The sequence below is a fragment of the Cyprinus carpio genome, chromosome A6 (genome assembly GCF_018340385.1).
Source record: "Cyprinus carpio isolate SPL01 chromosome A6, ASM1834038v1, whole genome shotgun sequence".
NCBI classification, from domain to species: domain Eukaryota; kingdom Metazoa; phylum Chordata; class Actinopteri; order Cypriniformes; family Cyprinidae; genus Cyprinus; species Cyprinus carpio.
In genome coordinates, this window is record NC_056577.1 from 5,489,666 (window position 1) to 5,516,317 (window position 26,652).

The 26,652-nt window shown below is 39.6% G+C and overlaps 2 protein-coding genes across 3 annotated transcripts in view; one reads left to right on the forward strand and one right to left on the reverse strand.

Moving 5' to 3' along the window:
• LOC109105847 (beta-1,4-mannosyl-glycoprotein 4-beta-N-acetylglucosaminyltransferase-like) overlaps positions 1-13,455 on the forward strand; it is a 26,928-nt gene extending 13,473 nt beyond the window's left edge. For both annotated transcript variants that reach the window (XM_042757590.1, XM_042757591.1), the window contains exons 2-3: positions 6,249-6,603; positions 7,287-13,455. In XM_042757590.1, the coding sequence (XP_042613524.1) occupies positions 6,250-6,603; positions 7,287-8,720 (1,788 nt within the window). In that variant the 5' untranslated portion in view covers position 6,249 and the 3' untranslated portion in view covers positions 8,721-13,455. The remainder of the gene's footprint in view (positions 1-6,248; positions 6,604-7,286) is intronic.
• A 164-nt stretch (positions 13,456-13,619) lies between these two features.
• c1qtnf6b (C1q and TNF related 6b) lies at positions 13,620-23,680 on the reverse strand. The gene is made up of 3 exons (XM_042757622.1): positions 23,532-23,680; positions 20,692-20,886; positions 13,620-16,288 (listed from the first exon to the last, which is right to left on the reverse strand). Exons 2-3 carry the CDS (start codon positions 20,876-20,878, stop codon positions 15,744-15,746), a joined length of 732 nt encoding a protein of 243 aa, XP_042613556.1. The 5' UTR covers positions 20,879-20,886; positions 23,532-23,680; the 3' UTR covers positions 13,620-15,743.
• Between the last annotated feature and the right edge of the window lie 2,972 nt (positions 23,681-26,652).

The window sequence follows — 26,652 nt, forward strand, 5'->3', positions numbered from 1 at the left end:
ATGGATTTTGTGGTAATTTCAACATTTACTATTACTATTATTATTACTTTTATTATTATTACTACTACTAATATGATTCAGTACTGTTTTTTTTTTTTTTTTTTTTTAAATAAAGCACTACTTTAGTTTTTGTTCAGTATGCATTTTAAAAACTATCGGTTAATTAATCGGTATCGTGTGGTCCAACCTAGCTATTGGTATCGGCAAAATCCACTATCGGTCGACCTCTAGTGGAAATATTGTTCAGTATTATGTATGTTATTTATATATGTTAACTAATGTAATTGACTAATGTTAACTAAAGACCTTACTGAAGAATGATGCAGATGAAGCACTGAGTGCATGGCACTGCGACCAACTTAACATTTTACAGAGTTTAATGTAGCAATGGGGTCCCTCAGTTTTTCAAGATCAGCTTTAATCGTGTAACTGTTAATAGATTTGAACAAAGAAATAGTGTTACTATGCACAGGCCGTATTGACTGCAAATACAAAAATAAGACAAGTAAAGAAAATGCAGTACTTATTAAAATAATCACCCTTTATTTAATTATATGAACACAGAAAACTGCTGTTAACAGGTTAATATAACGTTTCCAATTCTATGACTAGTAAAATAATGTAAACTTACTCTGATGAACACTGCTCTCCTCAAGTAGCTGCCAGCGCTGCGTCTTCTTCTTGTGTGACTTTCAGCGTTAAGGCACAATACTGCCACCTGGGAGCTCAACCAGGTACTGGCCCTGGAGTATTTACATGTGGTGTTTTCATAAGAGAACTGTTCATTTTAAATATTGTGGTATATCGTCACACACTAAATTAACACTATATTGATAATTGTTGCTTTGAATATCACGGTTATCGTCAATACCGGTATATCGCGACACCCTTACAGCAGATAGATAGATCGATAGATGTTAAGAAATATTTATATAAAAATATTTTTGATAAGTTTAATTATATTTTCTCATTTATAAAAAAGTCTTTTAATTGTAAAAAAAAAAATATATATATATATATGCATATATGCATTCACCCAAAATGTATGTTAAGACTGTAAATGTTTTTTGTAATCTAGTCTAAATGGAGCTGTGGAGCTCCGGAGTGTCTGTGTGTTTATATCTGAGCAAACGTTTGCTGATGTCCATGAAAGTGCCTGTATAGTGTTGGACTGGAAGAATAAGAAACGCTCTGCTGCAGCCGGATCACAGCATCCAGACTGAACCGGAGCGGGCTGCAGTGTTGAGCTGAACACGTGTGAAGATTGATTCCTGCAACAGTGCAAGATGAGGATGCTGTGTGTGTGTGTGTGTGTGTGTGTGTGTGTGTGTGTGTGTGTGTGTGTGTGTGTGTGTGTGTGTGTGTGTGTGTGTGTGTGTGTGTGTGTGTGTGTGTCAGCTGTAGTTTGTGGACAGATGTGTTCCCAGAAGTGAACTAAACCCGATGAACCTCCCTGAGGATTTGTGTTTCTCCTTAATGAGCTTCATGTAAAAACAATGAAAGGACTTCATCCAGAGCTCAGCAGACCTGTGTGTGTTTGAGTGTGTGCTGTAGATCTGAGACTAACTCAGTCTCTTGAAGGCGAGTCAGTGAGTGTCCTGATGCGACCGCAGCCGGTTGTTTTCTCTCGTGGAAAAATCAAAGCCGTATCAGAGAGAGAGACGGATGCAGATAGACATTAGCTGATTTATTCCACACAAGAGCCACTTGCATGTGTCTGTGTGTGTGTGTGTGTGTGATCTGACACAACTGCTCTCTAAGGTCTTAAATGTGACTCAGCAGATCTGTTGTGATCATGTGACTGTATTTGTTTTATCGTTAATGTCCCACACACTGTCATGTCAAATCTTTATTAAATAACAATGTTTGGGCAAAGAGCTTCTGCAGACATGAAACAAACATGAACTGGCCTTCAAGAGTCTGACCAGAGATTTTGCAATATTTGGCAACCCTATTTGGCATTTGTTGAAATAGGGAAGGGCAACACCAAAATATGTATATCACCCGTTTAACTCTATTATTATAATTATTATTAGGACCCTTACTCTTGTTCTTCTAAAGCAGTGCTTCTCAAACCTGTCCTGGAGGCCCCCCTGCCCTGCACCTTTTGTATGTCTCCCTTATCTAACACACCTGATTCCTGGTTTGGGAAGCACTATTCCAAAGATTATTTTTTTTCCCAACTTTAGAGGCATTTTGGGGGTCTTAACGTGCTCAAAAACTCTTGAAAATTGACACACACATTGGAACCTGCGGCCATTAGGACACCGCAGAGGCTGGGACCTGGGCATGGCACAGGGGCTCTACGGCACCCCCTGGAACACAGTCAGAAAACTTGATGTATATCTCACACATACTTGGACGTATTCATATGAAACTCGGTACACTTATAGATCTCACTGAACCGAACAACTTTCGCACTGCATGTCATAGGCTCCGCCCAACAGGAAGTTGGCTATTCAGAGCTGTGTAAAAAGCGCACGTTCTGGAATTTGATATACTCCTCCTAGGTTTTGTACCCAATTGTCACCAAATTCGGTCAACATGATCTCAAGACAATGGGGATGCTAAATTACAAAGGGATTTTTGATATGATGAAAGGTTTCAAAATGCTTTGAAATCAGCTTCTTATTTTTACTCGATTTTCTTCAGACTTCATCAGAGTAATGTCAAATGTCATGAAACTTGTCACACACATCATTATTAATGATAGTTAGACACTGGCAAAAGCTCATAAATGGGCGTGGAGAATGCGCTCTATAGCGCCACCTTTTGTCAAAGGGGGTTCGTTTTTCCTACAGTCACCAAACTCGGTACATATATTGGTCTCATCAAGCCGAACAACTTTCTAATTTACAGTCATTAGTTACGACCAACAGGAAGTCGGCTATTTTGATTTTAATGTAAATTTTGGGAAAAATCAGGCTGTGAATTAATGCATACTCCTCTAAAGAGAATCAAAATTCACACCAAACTTTGTCAGCATGATGACAAGATACTAAAGATGCTAAATTGCAAAAGGATTTTGGATATCTTGAACAGTGTTGCCATGGTGATTCATCAAATAACAGTAAAAAAAGAAACTTATAAATCTTATATATTTAAAGTGCATTATCTAAACACTTCAAAACTTTTTACATATGGAAAACGTCATTTATGAGGAAACATTCTTAGTGTCATGAATTTACAATGATCTCTGGCTAAAAGAAAATTAAATACTATAAAACACTTGAGCTGACATTTCAGGCTGTAAAACTAAGATTGTCCACAAGATGGAGTCATAGGATAAGAAATATTTTAAGCCTAATCTTGTTCAGCTCTACTTTCTCTACTCAGTTTATCTACAAATGACAAATAATTGCATAGAATCAGTTGATATGTACTGGACTGTCGGTATAATTTTACATAATTATTTTAGAAATGTTTATAGAGCAGTAAAACCATAAAAAAAATTGTAGATCATTAAAAGTTTTATATATCCTATCCTCTCTCACTCATAGGATAAGAAATATTTTAAGTCTTTACTGCTCTGTTCAATTAGTTAGACAAACAAATACTTAAAATAAGTTCATATATATATATATATATATATATATATATATATATATATATATATATATAGTGAGGATCATAACTGATCTTGCTATATCACCAGCTGTTAATTACTGAGTAAAATGGTAACACTTTACAATAAGTTCTCATTTGTTAAGTAACACTTTACAATAAGTTCTCATTTGTTAACATTATTTAATGCATGAACTAACATGAACCAACAATGAACAATATAGTTTTACAGCATTTATTAACCTTTGTTAATGTTAGTTAAAAATGTTCTTGTTCATGTTAATTCACAGTGCATTAACTAATGTTAACAGATACGACATTAAATTTTAATAATGTATTAGTTGTAAACTTAATATTAACTAACATTAATAAATGCTCTATAATGATTGTCATGTTAACTAATATAGTTAATGTTAACAACTGAAACCTGTAAAGTGTTGCCAAAGTTTTAGATATTGTTGCGTGTGTCTGTATGTGTGTGTGTGTGTGTGTGTGTGTGTCACACTCTTGATTTTATTGTGTAACCCTTTCATTGCTGTAACCCTTAAAACCAGGCTTCCAGAAGTTTACTGTAAATGCATGTGCCCACTGTGCAACGTTTTCCTGATGCCACCGGGGTGGAGATTGCGCTGATGGCTTGGACCCGCTATCGCTGCTTGCAGCTATATTTATTATTTGTTCTTGTATTGGTGTTAGCGCTATTAGCTCTATATTTTGCAAACTATGAAAGTCTGGACAAAAAAAACATGAACTGGCCAATCATATCATTTCCATGTATATTGTACAGTCAGTGACAAAGAAACTGACAACCAAACGTGTAAAACGTGTAGATGTGCGTCACATGGACGTCTGTGATTGTGAGCGTTTTTAAGATGTCATTTCATGGTAAAAATAGTTCAACTTTTTAAAAATACATCTGAAGACCCTTGAATTTTTTTGATGTTTCTCTTTGTATGTGAATGTGATAACTCCAGTTAATGTCCCATCTAACTGCCCGGTTCCACCCAAAACTACCATAACCCATCGCAAAATTAAAAACCAAGCTGCACTTCGACTGGTTTGAAATGCTGTAAAGTGAGAAAAGTCACAGAGTGAATGTATCTGACTCTGTGTGTGTGTGCGTTTGGGTGGTTTATGAGGACACAAATTTGTATAATGACATGGGTATGACAAAGGTTTTACAATATGAAGGTGGTTTATGAAGACACTTCTTGTGTCCCTGTAATTCAAAAGCGTTTAAAAACATACTAAATGGTGTTTTTTTGAAAATCTAAAAATTCACATTTCATACAGTTTCCTGTAAGGGGTAGGTTTAGGTGTAGGGTTGGTGTGGGGCAATAGAAAATACAGTTTGTATTAAAAACCATAACACCTATGGAGAGTGCCCATAAACCAGCAGTACCAACGTGTGTGTGTAGGGGTTTAATTGTGTTAAATCCAATTTGGCTGCTGGTTGTTGCTCTTTTTATTCCTCTTCCCACAATAATGCGTTGGTTGTTGTGTCTTGCGAACCCCGCAGTGCCGCCTGCTTCCATGTGATGTCATTTGAGTGTGTGTTCTGCGTCAGAACACCTGATCGCCCAATCACATCGCTGCTGAGGCTCTGTTCCTCTCATTAACTCAGTTAGCTGAGTATTTAACAGCTGCTTTGCTAATTCAGCCTCTTCCTGTACATGTCTGTGGTCTGATCCCACGTCCAGGAAATCTGTTTATTTGCTTTGGAATCTGATGGGAGTTTCTCGGTTCATGCAGCACAGAATCAGAGGATGTTTCACAGGACACATACTTGCACTAATACACAAACACAGTTGTAGGTTCTTCACATGCACTCGTGTTGGTCTGATGGTTACAAACCTCAGTGCTCAACTGCTGTTGAGAATGCAACACATACTTGCATTTCGGAATGCAACGGCACACAAAATGAAGCATAAGTAGAAGTGTTTGCGTTCATGTAATTGTACAAAGTTTCGAGCTCCACACATTTATCCTCCCAGCACTGTCCTGAACTCCACACAAGTGTCTTGAGTTCACATCAGCGTTTTCAGTGTCTGTGATGTCCGCATCTAACTGCGATGGGAATAATTGCAGTGAACATTCTCATAAGGTGTTTCGTTACTATCCCTAATGATCTGGAAGGTCAAACACACTGAGAAGCTTATGTTCTTCAGCTGCTCTGAAAGGCTGGAGAGAAACCCGTTCATGAGTGTTTCATCCAATCGTGATCACTGAGCACTTTACATTACAATCACATATAGCATTCCAGTGAGGAAAATGCCACAAAGTGCAGTTTTATATTTCTGGTGCAGTTATGAAGCACTCGAAATCAACTCAAGACATCTCGTGAGGGCACTGTGCTTTTTACATATATTGTGATTTGCCTGGGTTTGTTTTGTTCTCACATTCATTTCCAGTTCCCAAATATGTTTGCCCTTCTGTAAATTCATTTGTGTGATTTTTGCAGGAGCTTATTTAAAATATTATCAAATGCACAGAGAAACTCCATGTAAAAAGAAGCTTAAAAGGACACGTTATCATATCACACTGAATTTAACATTTGAATATGAGTTTGTAAGATTATTCAGCTGTAATTAATTCTCTTCCAATTTAGTAAGAATTCTCTCTCTGATTTCTGTTCCAAATCTAAATCTCTCTAAACTCTGTTTCTTTCTCTTTCTGTTTCTCAGGATGAAAATGAGACGTCACAGGGTTTTCTTGATTTGCACGGTGGGACTGTGTGTCATTTCCTTCCTGCATTACTACAAGGCTCTCCACTACGTGTCCCTGCTGAGGGAGTTGTCTGCACCTTACCCTAACATCAAATCCTTCATCATGGTGACTGGTTTCTTCTGGAAGGAGGGCTCCACCCCGCTCTCCAGCACCTCCCCGAGGCAGGAAGGGCCTCTGCTGGTCTACAGGATGTCGGATGGCAAGCCCCGGGCCGGAGAAGGCCTGGTGCTCGACACCGGACAAGAACCTGAAGCACCACAGCCGTGGAAGAGACCTGAAGATCCGCAGCGCAGGAGCTCAGGCCCTACAGAGGTACTGGCTCTGCTCCTCTGTAAAGTCATGTGTGATTTCTGCACCAAACAAACACTCCCACATCTGTCATTGGTCAGTCAGATAGATATTTCCACCTCAAACTCATCCGATTAGTTAGGTTAGAGTAAACCTTAACCCTAAGTCAAAAGATGACGTGAAGTCACTCAAACAAACAGATCAATGTTGTGACTATAAACGTCTTACAGACAATGAAATTGAAAGAGCCAAAACATACAAGAAAAAAATAATTGCATACATAAAATAATTTCGAATTTTGAGTGGTCCAGGTATTTAAACAATCACTGGGGCTAATAAATATTCAAGATTATGATTACTGCTTCCACAAATGATTGTGAATGTGCTGATTACAGCATTAGAAACCCATTGTGTCAAGTTTTTTTATGAAAATTGTTCATAATGAGCAAGTTTTAAGCAGTCAGATGTTTCACATTTGTTTGCTTGGGCACATGAGTATAATAGTGGATTTTCTTGATGCTGCACCATTCGCTTGAAATGTAGAATATGGTGAATTTGCTGCTGAATTGAGCAGCTCAACAAAACTTGAACATGTCCCACTGTAAACAAATTATTTATGATTTGCATCATTTGTTTAGCCCTAAGCGTCAGTACATCTTTGTCCAGATTCTGCTGTCTTCTCATGGGGCTTGTTCTTCAATAATCAGGTCCATAAGGGAGGTTTGATCGCCTGGCAGCCCAGCAGCCCGACCAACCAGAAGCCCGACCCGCAGAGAGACTCTGCAGTAAGAGTTGCGGTGAACAAGTTTATGCCACGTCACGCATCGACTCCAGAACTGCTGGAATCCTTGGGCGACCTGCACCGCCACACCCACATCCTCCAGAATGACCGCACCCCTTATTTCGTCCGCACCAAAGCAGGCGCTCTGTGCTTCCGTCAGGGGACTGAGGTGGCACCGCCTAAAGACGAGACATTGAAAGTGAGACCCAGCTTAGCTGCAATCGGGCAGCGGAGAATATTGCAGAAGCCTGACGAGTCACAAACTTCAGCAAAATCAGTGGAGGAGTCCGGAGCCGCTCAAGGGAAACCCAAGAGGGGCAAGCGGCTGGTGAAGTGCGTTTGTCGGCCGGGGTGGCACGGTCCTTACTGCGGAGTACCCACTATGGTGTACCACTCCAATCTGCCCACGAAAGAAAGACTGACACCCCGCGAGATGCCTCGACGCGTCATAAATGCCATCAATGTGAACCATGAGTTTGACTTGTTGCACGTGCGCTTCCGCGAGCTCATCCGGGCCGTGGATCTCTTCATCGTGTGCGAGTCCAACTTCACAGCGTACGGGGAGAGGCGTCCGCTGAGATTCCTGCACCTGCTGCTCAACGGAACGTATGATTACGTGCGCCACAAGATCCTCTACGTCTTCCTGGACCATTTCCCAGAGGGCGGCCGACAGGATGGATGGATCGCTGATGACTACCTGCGCACGTTCCTGACTCGCGATGGCATGGCGCGGATCGCGGGCTCGCGGCCCGATGATGTTTTTCTCATCAATGATGCAGACGAAATTCCAGCTCAGGAAGGAGTCCTTTTCCTTAAGCTTTTTGATGGCTGGACGGAGCCTTTTGCCATCCACATGCGGAAGTCCCTGTACGGATTTTTCTGGAAGCAGCTGGGCTCCCTCGAGGTGGTGTCTGGATGCACCGTCGGGATGCTGAGGGACGTCTACGACAACGATGGGATTCGGCTCCGGCGGCGGGAGTACTACACCATGCAGGGATTCCGGAAGTATGAGAATGACACTGGCCACATCTTGGTGCAGTGGTCGATTGGAAGTCCGTTCCATTTTGCAGGCTGGCACTGTTCCTGGTGTTTCACGCCAGAGGGAATTCACTTTAAACTCATTTCAGCCCAGAATGGGGACTTTCCTCGCTGGGGCGACTACGAGGACAAACGTGATCTCAACTACATAAGGGAGCTGATCCAAACAGGGGGCTGGTTTGATGGCTCTGTGCAAGAGTACCCGCCCTCGGACCCTAAGGAGCATATGTATGCCCCGAAATACATGTTGGATAATTACGATCACTACCGCTACTTGTTGGAGAACCCTTACGCCAAGCAGTTCAAGCTAGGAGGTGCGTAGAGCAGAATGAGGGCCAAATGTTGTAAAGATGGTTTGATTGAAGACAGTAAGAAAGGGGAACAGAGAGGGAGAGAAGACATCAGCGTCCTGTTCTTCTCTTTCCTCTCTCTCTTTCATTGGTCCCAGCATCCAACACCGTCCAATAGCTGAAGTCTTCATGTGAACACAGGCCTTTCAGAGACCAACAGCAATCCTTTCTGTTTTGGTTGATGTTTACATGAATGATTCCCAGCGTTCTTTGAGAGACTCTGCAATAGACGCCTCCTGTGTTCACTGTACAAGACTGTGTGTGTGTGAGAGACAGAGTGAATGTGTGTGTGATCAGACTGAATTTCGTTGGTGCACAGACTTTCTCGCTTGCACTTCAGAATCAAAATAAGAAACCCAAATTTTGGGTTTTTCAGCTTGTAAAATCCTCCAAACTCAAACATCTTTTTCCTCGGTCAGAAAAAAATCTTTGTGTATCATTGTGAGCTGTTCTGAATGAGTTTGTGGACGAGAGAGAGAAAGAGACCATTCGAGAGAAACAGGGCTTAGTTTGAGCTCTGCTGGGTTCTGATGGAGCTGATATGTATGATTGTGCCGAGCGAGAGAGGTCTCCTTAGACAACACAAATGAGCTTCCTGTTTGAGAAATCCTTGCAGAAAACATCCTAAAACTGGGAAAAGAGCTGTATTCAGATCATATATTTAGTTCAAACAGTCGTTAATGTGAACCACCCATGTTGTGCACAAGAATGGGGAGATGCCAGATAAAAATGAGACAGACAGACTGGCAGCATTTTAAGACATTATAGCCGCATTCCGACACAAAGGTTGTTCCAAATCATGTTCTGCCTTCTAATATCCTTTCTTTTGGCCAAATTCAGAATTCTATTCTGTCATCTTTTCCAGAGAAGGCATGATCCAAGAATGCATTGTGACAGTCTACTTGGAAAAAAATCCATCCAAGATGGGAAACAAAGACTTGCTGATTATAAATGCAATGTATTCAATACAGAAAAGCATTGATAAAAACAGTTCAGTCCAATGTGTATATTTAAAAGCATCCCGTTGTTAGCCTAGCAACATGCATCGTGCTTAACTAGACTCAGCAATGCAGCTCACAGTGTTTTGGAACAGAGCCATGCAGTGTTTGGTGATCTTGGCTCTCTCGTGCTTTAATATTAAGTCAGAGTAGGAAACCGTTTCTTATGAAACCCCTTGCTGGAAATTCCCTGTTCTCAGAGCTGTGAAGCCATCTGATCGCATTCGAGATCCATGGGGAATTAAGTTTACACAGCGGCACCAGAGATCTGAAGAGTAGTGGAAGATTTGACAGGGATTGTTGTAGGATAATTCTGTCATTTATTGACTCTCTTTTTTCTGGGGCTGTTAAAGTCAACGTGAAATTAACATTGACTCTCTTAATTCATGTTCGTGTCTTATTGTGAATGATTCACCATTAATATTCTAAAGAATACAGCTGACATCATCAATCCTTCTTTATCAACCACCTTCATATATAGACACCATCTGATCAATTCATCATGAAAAAAAACTCCAATCCTACATTTGGGATCAGCCATAAACAGACATCCCGCAGACATAGAAACATTTATGAAGGATATTATCTCTGTGTCAGGCATGTTGCTAAAAACAGGTCTCCAGATATTGCAAATATCTGGGCGGGGAATTAAAATATTGCCACCAAACCTTCGTGGTGAAAAATATATCACCACCAGTAGTCAAGAGTCATGAACTCATGCTTACAAATGACTTCACTGAATACTCACTAGTGTCTGTGTAAAAGCCACTTCGGCTGTGACACCAATACGTATCCATGTGGCCTGGTCATGCCCAAGAGTGCCAAACAGAAGTACATTATAAACAGGCTAAAGATAGAGACAGCATTAGATGTCTGAAGACATAACAGATCTCAGCAGAGCAACAGGTGCTCAGTATCCGTCCATAATCATTTATAGTGTTCATCTGTCAGGATCTCAGATGTGCTTCATGCCAGTGTGATTGCAGTGCAGTTGTGGCCTTCGTCAGCCTTCATGCTTGAGATGTCTCGAAATCTGTGTGAATTCCACATGGGAATACAGTTGAAATGCTGAGTTTTATTCCGCTGAGGTCTGGTGATGCGATTGCATTCTTATCCTGACAGTCAAGCATTAATGAGAAGACTGGATTTTGTTTCATTTTTTCTGAATCCTGAATCAGTTCACATCTGCATATCAAGGAGCAGCAATATCTTTATTAATGGGCTTCTGAATGACCTCATGAGTTGACATATTTTACAGGCAGGAGAGCCAAACTCATATCCAAGTTCACATCTGCTGGGTGAGATCTGCCCATCCACAACCGTCGTGCCACATTTGACTTGATTTATTTAGGTATAAACCTGTGTGACAGCAGATGCTGAATTTAATGATTGTTTTGCTCATTGAAATCAAATGAAGGGCCGTTGAGGTGTTTGGCTTTAGATCGGGAGCTCACAGACCGCTCTCTCTCTCTCTCTCTCTCTCTCTCAGTTAACAAACATTCATTGTTTTAGACTTACTGTCATTTTTGTTTTGTGTCGTTTGCTGTTGTAAATGTTGTTGCTGTTTACATTTATTTATCTTATTTATTACTATCCTGTTTCTGTGTAGAAAAGGGAAGATTGATCTGTCAGGAGGAGAGAGAAGTTCTTCTCTGATTCGGTTAGAAAGACTGAAATGTCTCTCTCCTCCATGTCATCCCTCCATCCTGTCCTGTCGCATCGCATTGTTCTTAAACATGACGGTGAAAGTCATTCATGAACCCTCTTGGCCAGAAACACTTTACACTAGTATGCAAACACACATGCTCTTGTGCTGTTGAGATTTGAGAGTTTCAACTGTTCGTGCCATTTTACTGGTCATGATAGAAGCTAACTAGCTGTAAACATATTGGTAGTTCAACTTTAAAGTTGTGATGAAACGAGCATCAAGAGTAGCGTCAAATCTTTTCTTCTATATTGTGACATACATCCAAGTGTGTAATGAATTATCAGAAAAAGACAAATGCAGAGCAGGACTTGGTTCTGTGCATCGGCTGCTATTTGGATGTTGAGATGAGCGTGAGTTTGCAGGGGTTGGGTTTAAGAGCACTAAATGTTTGGATAAATCCTGCATATGTCACCAGAAAGAAAATTCAGTTATGATTTTGAATAAACATTACAAGATTACAAAAGTACAAATTAATCATATGTACAGACAAATTATTCACAGTAAGATCAATAGCATGCAATTTGAAAGTAGATGAATTTGAATTGAAAGAATTGGAATTGGTGAATTTTTATTTCACTTGCTGACGTCAAAGGCTGGAATAGACTACAGGACTTTTGAAATCATAAAAGATTTTAAAGCAGTAGGCTTCATACACATATTTCTTATAATTTTCTAATAGTTTCAGACAAAAAAAATGCAGAAACTGAGCATCTTTACTACACATAACAAATGAAAATAAAATGTGTTATAAAATCGGCTCAAAGTAGCAAATATTTTCAAATAATGGCACATTTCATATCTTCTGACTGGATGGAATCAAAGTCTGAAGTTAAAAGAGTCTCTACTCACCAGATTTTCAGACATCTGCATGTTCGGCAACTCGCGACGACTCTGGGCGAGAATCTGTGCAAAATCATGTAGTGTATTCCAGCCTTTAACATGATTCTCTTAAACTCTTTCATTACAGAAAGAGCAAACTGACCGCAGAAGGCAGCCGTTACGCTACCGACGGCTGAGGACGCAGTGCGCATGCGCAGTAAACGGCACGTTTCGGTTCGCATACTTGTGTGGAGTTGGATTCTGGTCTTTGTCTCACGTTTGTCTCGTGACTCACCTGTGAGCGGTGTTGTCTGTTATGATTTTTAATATCAGGGGAGCTTTGCTCGCAGCTCACGTGCCGTTTGTTTTGTGATAAACGGATGAATGCGAACTTTCATATTAAATACAAGACCGGTTTTATAACGAAATGAATGAAAGGAGGAACGAAAGAGCAGCTGTTTCACCACAGATCAAAGGAAATGATGACGTTAATCATGAGGTGACTCACACAACACCTGGCTATTAAATATGTGAGCCTATACATGACTGAGCCCTCGCTGTTTGAAGATGAGTGAGTGTCGAACACGCCCAGGGCTCCACAAACACTTCACGAGATAACCTGATAATCTCCCGTGCTGTCAATACTTCATATCTGCACTGCATTGTATGATTTTTAACTTATTCAGTGTATTCTGCTTTAATATATTGAAGGATATTATCTTTCGTTATATTTTCGGATGACATTAACATTTCTTCTCATCTTCATGTGTAATCTTGTATAAGACGCTGAGATGTATAACACAAAGATCATTCTGTAATGTCTGTCTCTTATTAATGCACTGTATGTTTTTTGTTCCGTTAATCAAACCAGTCCCCCTGTGATATATGAATATGACGTCATCTCTCTCCGCCAATCACGTCCTCGGTGTGTGGGAGAGTTTCTCTTCTGGTTCACAGATGGAATAATCACCGCAGTCAGATGAACAGTGAAAGTGTTTGGACAGCAGAGAATCTCTTGAAGTCTCTCCTGCACTGCTGAAAAGGAGCGTGTACATTAAATGGGTTTATACAATCCTTTTTGTTTTGTGTATATGAATGGCTATATGTTAACCTTAAAGAAAAATATTAAAAAAATAACAAATTCTATGACAAAAACAATATAATAAATGAATTTGAAAACCAGTTTGCGGATGTATTTCCATTTCTTCACTAGTGAACTGAGTGCACACTAGAGGGCAGCATGTGCTTGCTCTCTCTCTCTCTCTCTCTCTCTTTCTCACACACACACACTGCTGGTGGTTCCTCTGTGGAAAGAGACAATAATAAACAGCCACAAGTCAGTGCAGTATTTTGTTGCTGAATTTAATAGAAACAGAACAATCATACACCGGTAAAAATGAGCAAAAACGAGTCTGAATACAGAAATACTTGTTTTCCCCTGCAGAAAGTGCACGCGTCTGTTTAGCACCTGCTCATGGAGCTGCAGCACCAGTTTGTCAGAGAAACCTTGACCAGGTCATTTGAGGCAACTAATGAACATGAACAACAAAATACAGCAACCTCCCGGGTTCAAGACATCAGTCCAGTGAAGGACTTCACTCCCCTGAAACTGAGTCTCAGACAGAAGCGTCTGCCTTTCACAGGGAAACCAGTGAAGCTGCATATAGTTGAAGTGTTTGTGAGTTATGAACTGAGATCAGATTCACACTGATAATCACTGATCTCAGAGCAGCAGAAACCAGTGTTAAATGAAAAAGCTCTATCAGTGGCATATCCCATGACTGATTTACTATCAAATTGGCTTTTAATTTATTATTATTATATGGTTTATTTTATGGTGTTTTTTATTATTATTGTTTATACTTGACAGCCCCATTCCTCAGCATCTTTCATTACATTTAAAAGAGAGACCGTGATCTTCTTAAGAACGTCTTTCCATAAGAAACCACAAGGTTAAGTAAATGATTACAAAACGTTTGTTTGCAGGTGAACTGTTCTTCACAGACATAAAAGATCATCATAATCTGTGTAAAAACTGGATGAGTCTTAAACGCTCCCTAGTAAGTGCACTTTCCAGGGCTGAAGTGATCCCTCCCTAGAACACACCAGAAAGCCCAGTCATCAAGTGTCTCCTGATTCATCGCAGTGTTCACGATGGTGCTGCACTTCTGTCCAGCTCCAATGGAGAAACACAGTGAACAAAGAAAACAACAGCAGAAGAATATTGCTCTGGTGCGGTGTTTCAGAGCGTCTACAGCCTGGAGTTTACACTGACACGATGTGTATGATGCGTTTTGAGTTTAGGGTTGAGAAGAAGTGGAAAGAACTGGATCAGTTTGAAATCAAACGGGAATACGATGAAATTATTTTCATTCATACTCGTTCCCTTCTAATGTTCTCACAACTTTCCCAAACGTTTTTAAAAAGTCATATAAATAAGTAATATAAAAGGGCAATGCATTCCTAAAGAAATGTTTAGGTAACGTTTATATAACTTTATTAATATTTGATTTATATGTTCTCATAACGTTGAAAGAATGCGCTTGGAACAACATTCTCAAAATGTCTTTATGCTGTTTGTAATTCAACATTATAAGGAAGGTTTTTTGTAATCTTTCAATAACATTATAATCAACAAGAAATCTGGACATTTCAATGTTCTTAGAAGCTTAAACATAAATGTTCAAATAATGTTACATTTTGGGTAAAAATAACATTGGTAGAATTTAAGAAAATTTTGTCACCTTTAAACTATGTTCTAAAACTGGACATTTTAAAATTCTTATAGAATATGAAAAAATAACCATCTAAATACATTATATTTTGGGTGAAAATTAAGCAAGTAGAACATTTTAAGAAAGGTTTGTGTAACTTTCAGATAACGTTAGAATGACGACAAGAAAACTGGACATTTTAAAGTTTGCAATTTTTTTGCAAAGCTAAATTTGTTAACTAGGTTGGACTATTTCTGCTTTTGCATGAAGCATCTGATCTGGAATGACTGGATCCCGGTGTCCTCTGACGCAGTGTAAACTCCAGTGTGTAATACTCATGCCACACACAGTCATCAGTTTCCTAATGTCTAGAAGATTTACGTGCTCAAATTCATGTTCACTGATCACAGGGAATGAGGGAGGAGAATAACACATTCTGCTGGATTGACCTGATTCTCTCTGAAATACAGTCCTGTTTGTCTGAAGCGACAGCTGATCTGAGAGCGACTGCGACTGCGGCTGCGCTCACTGAAGACACCGGTGGGATTGAGAGATAAAAGTCCTGCTCACTGTTAATCGACAGGCTGCTCAGCAGCTCAAATCAAATGTGGTTAAAGTCTTTGTGCAAGGTTTTTTCTTTAAAATGAGGTGAAGGACAGCAGAGTGTTTAATTGAAAAGCTAAAGGCACACACACACACACAATCATCTCTGGCTGCTCCTCTACACACTCTGTGCAAATACTGCGGTCCCTGCTCCTAGACTTTAGGAGCCACCAGGTGTCCGTTGAAGGTGATGTAGACGTCCACGTCGTCGCTGTAAATGGCGTTGTCGCGCTGGCGCTTGTAGAGCCGGACCCAGACCTCGTCATTGAGCTCCAGCGACAGCATGACGCTCTGGCTCTGCATGATGGAGCGGTCGCTGGGCTGCGTGTACAGGATCACCTGCGGCCGCTCGTTGTGCATCAGGTGCAGGTACGTCTCCTTGAAGTTCCAGGTGTGAATGTTGACGTTGAAGAAATAGACTCCTGGGACGAAGCAGTAGAACTTCCCCTTGAACATGTTGAAGTGTTCGCCCAGGTTCACGAAGACTGTGTCGAAGATCAGGGCCTGGTAGTGATCAGCGCTGTGCAGAGCTTTGCGTCGGCCCACGGAGAAGGACGACTGCTGGATTTTGCAGGGGTCTCCGGGGGCCCCGGTGTCTCCTTTACTGCCTTTGGGCCCCGTCACACCTCTGAGTCCAAGGGGTCCGTCCACTCCGGCTTTACCAGGCGTCCCTCTGTCCCCACGCTCTCCTTTATCCCCTGTCAACAATCAGTCAGTGATCTCAGTCAGCGTGTAATCAGCAGTGCTGGGGGTAATGCATCACAAGTAGTGCGAGTTACATAATCAGATTACTTTTTCAAGTAACTAGTAAGACACTGACAGAGTTTGACATCGATGTGTCAAACGGGCGCCGCAGCATAAATGATGCCCACTGCTCCGGGTGTGTGTTCACGGTGTGTGTGTGTTCACTGCTGTGTGTGTGCACTTTGGATGGGTGAAATGCAGAGCACCAATTCTGAGTATGGGTCACCATACTTGGCTGTATATAACGTCACTTTTTTCACTTTATTACTTTCACAGTTACTTTTCCAAATAAGCGATGCCAGTTACTCTGTTCTCCTATAAATTGACTGACAGCTCTCCTGTCTGCATGTTGAAAGAAGTCAGGAATAAGTGCAGAGACAACTCTTCCTTTTATTAATTTCACTTCTAGTGTGAAAAAGTAACAGAGTAACGCAATTAGTTACTTTTTAATGGAGTAACACAATATTGTAATGCATTACTTTTAAAAGTAATTTTCCCCAACACCGGATCCGTTTTAGAGGTCAAGTGTGTATATGCCAGTACGGTATTTGCTTTTACATGTTCTTCTGGCTGGGATCTGAATGATCCTTTGACCCACTCCTCAAATGTAATGCTTTTCCTCTCGTTTCTGGCATCAGTAAACTTTGGCCCAATTCTTTGATGACCATTGTGGATTTTGAACCATTTTTGGTTCACTAATGCTCCCACCAGTCTCTAGGTTATCTTCAGACTGAGCTGTCCAAAAATGATCAGTTGGCCATATTCTCTGCTGATGATTTTGGATTTGGCAGTAAAGCGCTGCATTGAGGAAGTGTCATTAGCTACCTTTGCATATGTCCAAATAACCTATTTATAATTGGACTAACTGCTCAACCCTTCATATAAACACCTCAACCAATCAGTTTGACTCTGATCCCGATGAAATTTCGGTTGAATTGAAAGGGTGGTGAAGAGCTGAAATAATCAGACCAACAGGAAAAGTCATGTAAATGCATGAATCTGACTATTTTCTCAATCAGACTCAAAACTACCTTAAATCTAAAGCACACAGAGTCATTATCACAAAGATTGCAGGTTTTCATGAATTTCCAACCAGTAGATGTCACTGTCCTAAACCAGTTCCTCTAACCTCAGGTTAGATGCACTCATTTTTGTCAAGTGAAATAAATCCAATCTGATTCTTACTGGCACATGCACAGTGTCATGATGCATATGCTTACATTTGTTGTAAATCATACGAATGTGAGCGTATTTTACGTTAAAAATCTAGTTTCTGCTTTCGTCTGTATTTTATCATTTCAACTATTTGCAGACTAAAATGCTTTCCAGTGAGCAGTGGTTTCTGATGTTACCACCAGTAAAATTACCCCTTATGCAGCTCAAAGGAAATAAACGGTGGTCACATGACTTCTCGGTGACCAATGGCAAGGCCTCTTGTGGTCAGTTTCATGAATATCATGAACTGAAATAGATCTGACCACTAACAATCTGTCCACTGCGGGTGAAGAGTGAGTATTACAAGAGAACAAGTAAACAAAAGTAATGTTTGTCTCTTTTGGCTTCTTCATTTGTTCCTCTAGAGCAGCAGTTCTGAACAAAACTGGGTCACAGCAAGAAAAAATAACAAAAGCTAAAATAATACAGTCCATGAAAGATTTTGGCCTTGGCAATCGTTGGAGGCTACAGCTTTTACTCGCCAGTGCATCATAGATACTCTCGCATAGATTTTTTCCTAACTAGCAATTCAATCATACCAAATATATCTGAGCACAAGATCCACTCCATCAGCATCAGTGACCATGCTCCAGTAACATTCATATGGAATCCAGCTAATTTACATAAACACATCAGTAGATGGCGCTTATCAGTTATCTGAAAAGAGAGTGGACATCCTTCCTAGAAATAAACGACTCACCAAAGTTATCAGCTTCATTATTTTGGGAAACAGGAAAAGCAGTATTACGAGGTAAAATCATTTCATTCTCCGTCCATAAAAAGAAAATAGAAAAACAAGAAGAAATCAGAATAGAAAATAAAATAAAAGAACTTGAAATATTACATGGAAATAACCCAACAGAAGGAATATATAATGAATTAAGAGAACAAAAATTCCTACTAAACGAAATCATCAATAAAAAAAACTCAATTTCTAATTCATAGACTCCGTCAAGAAACCTACCATCAAAGCAACAAATCCAGTAAACATTTGGCCAATCAGATTAAAAGAAACAGAGAAAAAGTAACAATTGCAACTATTAAGGACTCAGCAGGGAAGCATACCAACTCTCCACAAGAAATAAAAACAATATTTAGAAACTCTTATGCTAAACTTTATTCATCTGATAATAACACAAGACAAGATGATATTAATTCATTTTTTTGTAATATTCAACTCCCAAAACTTAATCAGCGCACTGGACAAACCAATCATAGAAAAATAGCTCTATATCGCCCTGAATCGAACGCCTAACAATAAAACACCAGGACCCGATGGCTTCCCTGCAGAGTTCTATAAACACTTCTGCTCCATTTTATCTCCATTATTCATCAGAGCAATAACAGAAATAAAAGAAAACTCAAGATTACCAGTGCACAAGAACACAGCCACTATTTCACTTATCCCTAAACCTAATAAAGATCCAACCCTTCCATCAGCGTAGACATCAAAATAATCAGCAAAGTTCTTGCACATAGAATTGAAGAAATTATCCCATTCATAATCCACCCGGATCAGACTGGTTTTATTAAAGGTAGGCAGGCATCCAACAACACACGCAGACTATACGATTTAATCCATTATTCATCACTACAACAGGAAAATACCATCATATTTCACAATATTACATATTTTCTGTATTTTTTGATCAAATAAATGCAGGCTTGATGAGCAGAAGAAACTTCTTTCAAAAACATTAAAAATAGTAATGTTTCCAAACTTTTGGTCTGTACTGTATATATATATATAAATATAACCAAATCAAATCTACACCTATCATATACCACACATGTTTTTAATGCACCGAATGCTAATTTTAATGCACCACCTCAGTTTAGGCCTACATACAAATAGTAACTGTACTGTGAATGAGAAGGAGATAAAAAAAAAAAAACCTGACACAGAAACTAGGAGAGGTGTGGTATCTGTAAGGTATGTGTCATTATTTCATTACTACTATTACTACTGTCATTTTATCATGATTATTATTATTATTATTATAATTACTGTTATTATTATTGATATTACTGTTGCCGTCATCTCAAAATATTGTCATCATCGCCATCTTTAGCAATACTATTGTTATTATTATTATTATTGTTGTTGTTATTAATGTTATTATATTATTATTGATATTACTATTGCTGTCAATACAAAATATTATCATCACCACCATATTTAGTATTACTATTGTTATTATTATTATTACTGTTATAACTGTTAGTATTATTATTGATATAAATGTTATTATTATTATTATTATTATTATTACTATTTCCTTCAACACAAAATATTATCATCACCATCTTTAGTATTAGTATCACTAGTGTTATTATTATTGTTATCATCAATGTTATCTATTATTATTATTGATATTACTATTTCCATGAACACAACTTATTATCACCACCATCTTTACTATCACTACTGTTATTATTATTACAGTTATTACTGTTGCCGTCATCACAAAATATCATTATCATTATTATTATACATGCTAATACTATTTAAATACTTCTACTATTACTCATTTGTCATTTGCTTATTTTTAATTTCTGTTACTATCATTTCTGTTTTATTGTTGTGTTTGTGTTTTGTTGTTGTGTTTTGTGTTCACCCTATGTAGTATGTTTTTGCACTCCTAAAAAAAATAAAAATAAAAAAATTCTATAATGTTATTCATACATTTTAATGATGACCAAAGACAATAAACGGTGGTACAGTAAGGTCACCAGTGTAAAATGCGAAATCTGGCCCTGCAGCAAAGCTAACCTTAAGGCTGCTTCCAAAATCTTATACTTCCCTAGTATTTAGTGGCCAAAAATAAAAAAAAACCTATGAGAAAAGAGAGTATTCTGAAGTGTACAGCTGATGGACACTTTATCATCCAGTGACTCAGGTAACACATTTAGGTTAAATAAACATTGTTTTGAAATGTTTCTAAAATTTTAAGACCGTTTTGTCCTTACATTTATGTAACTTCTGAAAAATGTTGTGAGAACGTTCCCTGTTAGCTGGGGTAGTACATCTGGAATGCATTCATACTACATAGAACATACTTTTTGATTGGTCGCATTATTCAAAACAAGCACCTGTTGAGAGAGTGAGCAAATTCAGTGTCTAAGTTCAGCTCCGCCTCACCTTTGAGGATAGTCATGTTAATGAAGGTGTGGATCTCAGGCGTGGGATTGGCTGCAGGCTGGGAGGCGGGGCTCAGGGGCGGGTCTAAGTGGTCGCAGCACCTGCGGCAGTATCTGGGCGTCGGTCTGGAGGGGGAGGGGACAGACGCCACGGGGGGCAGGAGCAGCAGCAGAAACACAGCCCACATCACGACACCTGGAGAAGAGGAGCAGCGGTCACTACAGACACAGAGCAGGAGAAGGTCCTGCTCCAGGAAGCTGCTTTCGATATCTGGAGACGTCCCACTGGATCGACTGAATCGCTTCAGCTTGTTTCTAGCATCATGTCAACTCAGCGCTTTGAAAAATACAGACTGTCAAAGCAGAATCCAAAGTTAGGAATTTTACTTAAAATATTGCATGAACATTCTTCAATAAAGCTCTGCTTCTGTCCCATGTGTTCAAAAGAAGAAAATCATCTCTTTCTGGGAAACTGGCGCAAAGTATCAATAATAAAAGATAAAGTTGCTGCGACTGGGGAAGCCAGAGGCTCTTCTTTACTACGTAATAATAACAAATCACGATATCTTTAGTTCAGATGCATGATGTTTATATATATATATATATAAACTGCAAACTTTAGATTGTCTTGAGAAAGCCTGAAAGTTTAAAGTAGTTGTAAAAGCCTGAAGTTTGACAATTTTGACAGATTATATAATGTTGATAACATTTTTCTAGCATGATTAGCATGTTTTTAACATGATTGGCCTGTTACTAGCATATTTCTGGCATGATTTACAAGTAACTAGCATGTTGCTAGCATGATTAGTGAGTTACTAGCATGTTGCTAAAATGATTAGCATGTTATGTTGCTAGCATGACTATCAAGTGATTAGAATGTCGCTAGCATGATTAGCGAGTTACTAGCATGTAAATACCATGTTTCTAGCCTGATAAGCTTGTTACTAGCATGTTGCTAGCATGATAAGCAAGCGACTAGCATGTTTCTAGCATGATTAACAAGTAACTAGCATGTTGCTAGCATTATTAGCAAGTAACTAGCATGTTGCTAGCATGACTGGCAGGGACTACCATGTTTCTAGCCTGATTAGCATGTTTACTAGCATGCTTCTAGCATGTTTAGCCAGTTACTAGAATGTCACTAACATTTTTCTAGCATGATTAGCATGTAACTAGCATGTTGCTAACATGATTAGCAAGTTACTAGCATTTTGTAGCATTATTAGCAAGTTACTAGCATGTTGCTACCATGTTTCTAGCATGATTGAAGATCAGTTGAATGTATCCATTTAACATGTGCTTAGCATGTCATATGATTAGCATGTTGATAACATAATTAGCATGTTATGTTGCTAGCATGACTATCAAGTGTCTAGAATGTCGCTAGCATGATTAGCAAGTTAATAGCAGGTCACTAGCATGTTTCTAGCCTGATTAACAAGTTACTAACATGTTGCTAGCATGATAAGCAAGTGACTAGCATGTTTCTAGCATTACTAACAAGTAACTAGCATGTTGCTAACATGATTACCAAGTAACTAGCATGTTGCTAACATGATTACCAAGTAACTAGCATGTTGCTAGCATTACTGGCAAGTGACTGCCATGTCGCTAGCATGATAAACAAGTTACTAGCATGTTTCTAGCCTGATTAGCATGTTACTAGCATGCTTCTAGCATGTTTAGCCAGGTACTAGCATGTCATTAACATTTTTCTAGCATGATTAGCATGTTACTAGCATGTTGCTAGCATTATTAGCAAGTTACTAGCATGTCGCTAGCATGTTTCTAGCATGATTGAAACTCAGTTGAAGGTATCCGGTTTTCATGTGCATTTATGCACATCTTGTTTGCATTCTACGTTTTTTTTAAATGCTATGTGAAAATTTGCATAAAAATATATGGATGGAAACAGCTAGTGACAAACATGAAAATAACAGAATCACTTATGAAAACTCATCCATGGAGACAGTTCAGGTTCTGCTGTAAAGCAGCTCTAAAAAACAATCGTGTCATTATTCAGATCACGTCAGTTCAGTGTTGGTTCAGTTCAGATCAATAACAGCGTGAAGTTCAATACAAGCAGTTCTACAAAATCAATCTCATTTGTTGTTCAGTTTGAAACATTTCAGTTCAGTTCAGTACAATTCAATTCAGCTCTACAGAAGAATCTAGTGCATGACTGAAGCTGTGTTCACATCTGATCTGATCATCTCCTCTGTGTGAGAGCCGTGCATGTGTGTTCATGATCTTAACATCCATAAAAATACTGCCAGTCTAATAATTATTAATGATCCCTTTTAAGATCTGAAACACCCAGTCATATAAAAACCATATGAGAGATGTTCCCATCTGGAGCCCGAGAGTAATGTTCTGTAAATAATGAAGTCTCCAGAACAAGATAATAAATGACAATAATGGATCTCATCTTTGGCTCGATCACAATAAGTTCAACAGCGCATTCTTCACTCGTAGGAGTGAGTGGAGCATCATTTCTGTTCTGTTTCTTTATCCTGCACGCTTCTCATTTTAACGAGGCTTCTTTTGCAGTCTATAACATCGCTTTTAAAGAACATTCAGCAAACACGAATGAATCATTGACACGCAGCAGCTGTACGTGTTTGACTAATGAAAACCAGATGAGGAGAGAGAGAGAGAGAGAGAGCACAAGAGCCACGTCCTCACACAAATGATCAATCTCATCAAACAATCCTCAAGCACAGTTCTATATCTCTTTCCAAATAAATGACATGAACAGCCTCTCCTGATCCTCCCGGTGGCTCGTGCTGTCTGACTGAAGCTCTCCCGAACACACATGAGAGAAATCCTGCTGAAACTCACCGCTGCGTCCTCGAGCACCTTCAGCGACTCTTCTTCTGGCTCTCTTACATTAGGAGGCGTTTCCTTGGGGAACTCTCTTTATTCTCTCTCTCTCTCTCTCCCTCCTCCTGTTTTAAAGCAGTGTTTGCTCATTCATCTCTCAGGATTCAGTCACAGATGCTGTTCTCTCACACTAGTCTCGACAGGAATCAGCAGGTAGATCAGGCCGCTTCAGTCCAGTTCATTAGCCTGTGCTGTAAATATGTGCAGCCCTGTTGTAAACAGCACATGGCATTGTGGGTGGAAACGATGCCATGCTGAGGAAACCCTGCCAAGATCGAACCCAAGCCAATCAAAGAAGTGAGAAATGTGCTGGATTCTCTCAGACAGACATGAATGATTCCTCAGATCACGTGTGACGCCAGAAGACCCTTTCAGTGATCACTTCTTGAAAGAACCATTTTTCTTAATGTGAAGAACATTTTAATGGTCTAAAGAACATTTTTTTCACGTAATAATAACAATAATGTTCCATGGATGTTAAAAGGCCAGATCACCCAAAAATGAAAATGTAGAACAGCACAGAAGATGTTTAGCTGTAAATCTTTATATCCTCAGGCAAAAGGTGATGTCTGGTTCATGAACGAATCATTCTTTTGAATCGGTTCATTTTGGTGAACCAGTTCATTACTCCAGACTAATGTTCATTTTCTTGCACTGACTGATTGTTTCGCTTCATAAGACCTCAATATATAATCAGGAGTCACAGGCATTCATTTTGTGTTCCTTGATATGTTTTTTTTTTTTTATTCTCAAAGGCGGGCAGCCACTGACTTACATTATATGTTTCTGTGCTGTTCTACCGAAGAACAAAAGTCACGTACATCTCGGATGGTCTGCGGGTGAGTAAATTAACAGCACATTTTCATTTTGGGGTGAACTGTCCCTTTAAATGTTCTTCATGGAATTCTCCAGCAACAATGTACCAAAAACCCAGCAATGCCCTAGCAACCACCAGAACACATGGCCTAACGGTTAGAGAGTTTGACTCCTAATCCTAAGGTTGTGGGTTCGAGTCTCAGGCCGGCAATACCACGACTGAGGTGTCCTTGAGCAAGACACCAAACCCCCAACTGCTCCCCGGGCGCCGCAGCATAAATGATACCCACTGCTCCATGTGTGTGTTTGTGTGTGTGTGTGTGTGTGTGTGTGTGTGTGTGTGTGTGTGTGTGTGTGTGTGTGTGTGTGTGTGTGTGTGTGTGTGTGTGTGTGTGTGTGTGTGTGTGTGTGTGTGTGTGTGTGTGTGTGTGTGTGTGTGTGTGTGTGTGTGTGTGTGTGTGTGTGTGTGGTGCGTGCGTGCGCGCACGTGCACTTTGGATGGGTTAAATACAGAGCACCAATTCATGGGTCACCTGTATGTCACGTCATTTTTATCAGATTCTAGCTGAACAATGCAATGCAAAAATACAACCAACCAAGCAGCTGAGATTTGCTGTGTAACGTGCTGAAAAATGAGGTGTTAGACTTTACAAAGAAATGTCAAGTAACTCAGTTTGAAATTTTAAAGTAGAAAGACTTAAATCGTTTATTTATTTATTTTATTTTTTTTACAGTGTATATGTCATTCCACACATAATAATGTGATAACCCCCTAAATGTCCAGGTGGATGCTGCACACCCTCATATGACTGTAAAGTGCTTTGGGTGTACAGCAATACACAGTGAAAGCACTATATAAATGCCTCACTCATTCATTCACTCACTCACTGAAATGAAGATCCTCAGGAGCCTGAGCTGAAGATGAACATGTTCAGAGCAGATGTCATTCACATCTGACATGTTCTACATTAAAACTCTCTCTCTGACTGGTTTATGTTTCACTGGCATGATTAATCAAGCATACACACACGCACACACACACACGCTTCTCTCAGTTGAACATATAGTTATCTGTCCTCCTCCTCCTTCCTCGCTCGTCCTTCTCCACTTTCAGCAGCGGTTCCCCAGACGCTCCCAAACTCTGGAAAACCCACAGTCTTGGGCTGGAGAATGAATCACGAGCAGGAAGTTGAGCCATGAGCGGCTGATGATACGTTTGCTTCTCCTCCAGACTGCAGAGGGACCAAACATGAACACATGAAACCACAGCGTGTTCCTCTGACCCTGCTCTCTCTCTCTCTCTCTCTTTCTCTCTCTCTCGGTTTATTTCTGTTACTCCACCGCAAAATGAAAATGTTGTCATTAATCCCTCCCCCCATGTCGTTCCAAACCCATAAAAGCTTCGTTCGTCTTCAGAACACAATTTAAGATATTTTGGATGAAATCCGGGAGGCTTGTGACTGTCCCATAAATACCAGTGTCAAGGTCCAGGAAAGAATGAAAAACATCGTCAGAATACTCCATCTGTCATCAGTGATTCAACCGTAACGTTATGAAGTGACCAGAATACTTTTTGTACACGAAGAAAACAAAAATAACGACTTGATTCAACAATTCCTCTTCTCTGTGTCTCTCCACATCAGCGTAACGCTATTTTGGCAAATCTGAGCAGTACACAGACGGTTTACACTCTTCTGTGTCAGCCGTGCTGCAGGGATGCGCGGTTTTCTTTCAAACAAAAGCATAAATACACGTAAAAAACAATTACAGCTCAGAATTGCCAAAATAGCGCTACGGTGATGTGGAGAGACACAGAGGAGAGGAATTGTTGAATAAAGTCGTTATTTTTGTTTTCTTCGTGTACAAAAATATAACGTTACGGATGAATCACTGATGGCAGATGGACTATTCTGATGATGTTTTACATACTTTCCTGGACCTTTAACCTCTAAGACTTCCACATTCTATTACCACAAAATTAGTCTCAAATTAGAACACAGACACACATGGTTTCATATCCGCCAGGGGACTTCCACTGTGTGTGTGTGTGTGTGTGTGTGTGTTGAATAATGTATGAGTGTTCATTAAGATGAGTGTGTGTGTGTGTGTGTACATTGTTAAAAAGTTTGGAATCAGTAAGATTTTAAATGTTTTTTTTTAAGACTTCTCTCTTCTGATTTTCTAGGCTGCTTTTATTTAATTAAAAAATACAAAAAAAAACAGAAAAAACAGCAATATTGTAATATTACTCTAATTTAAAACA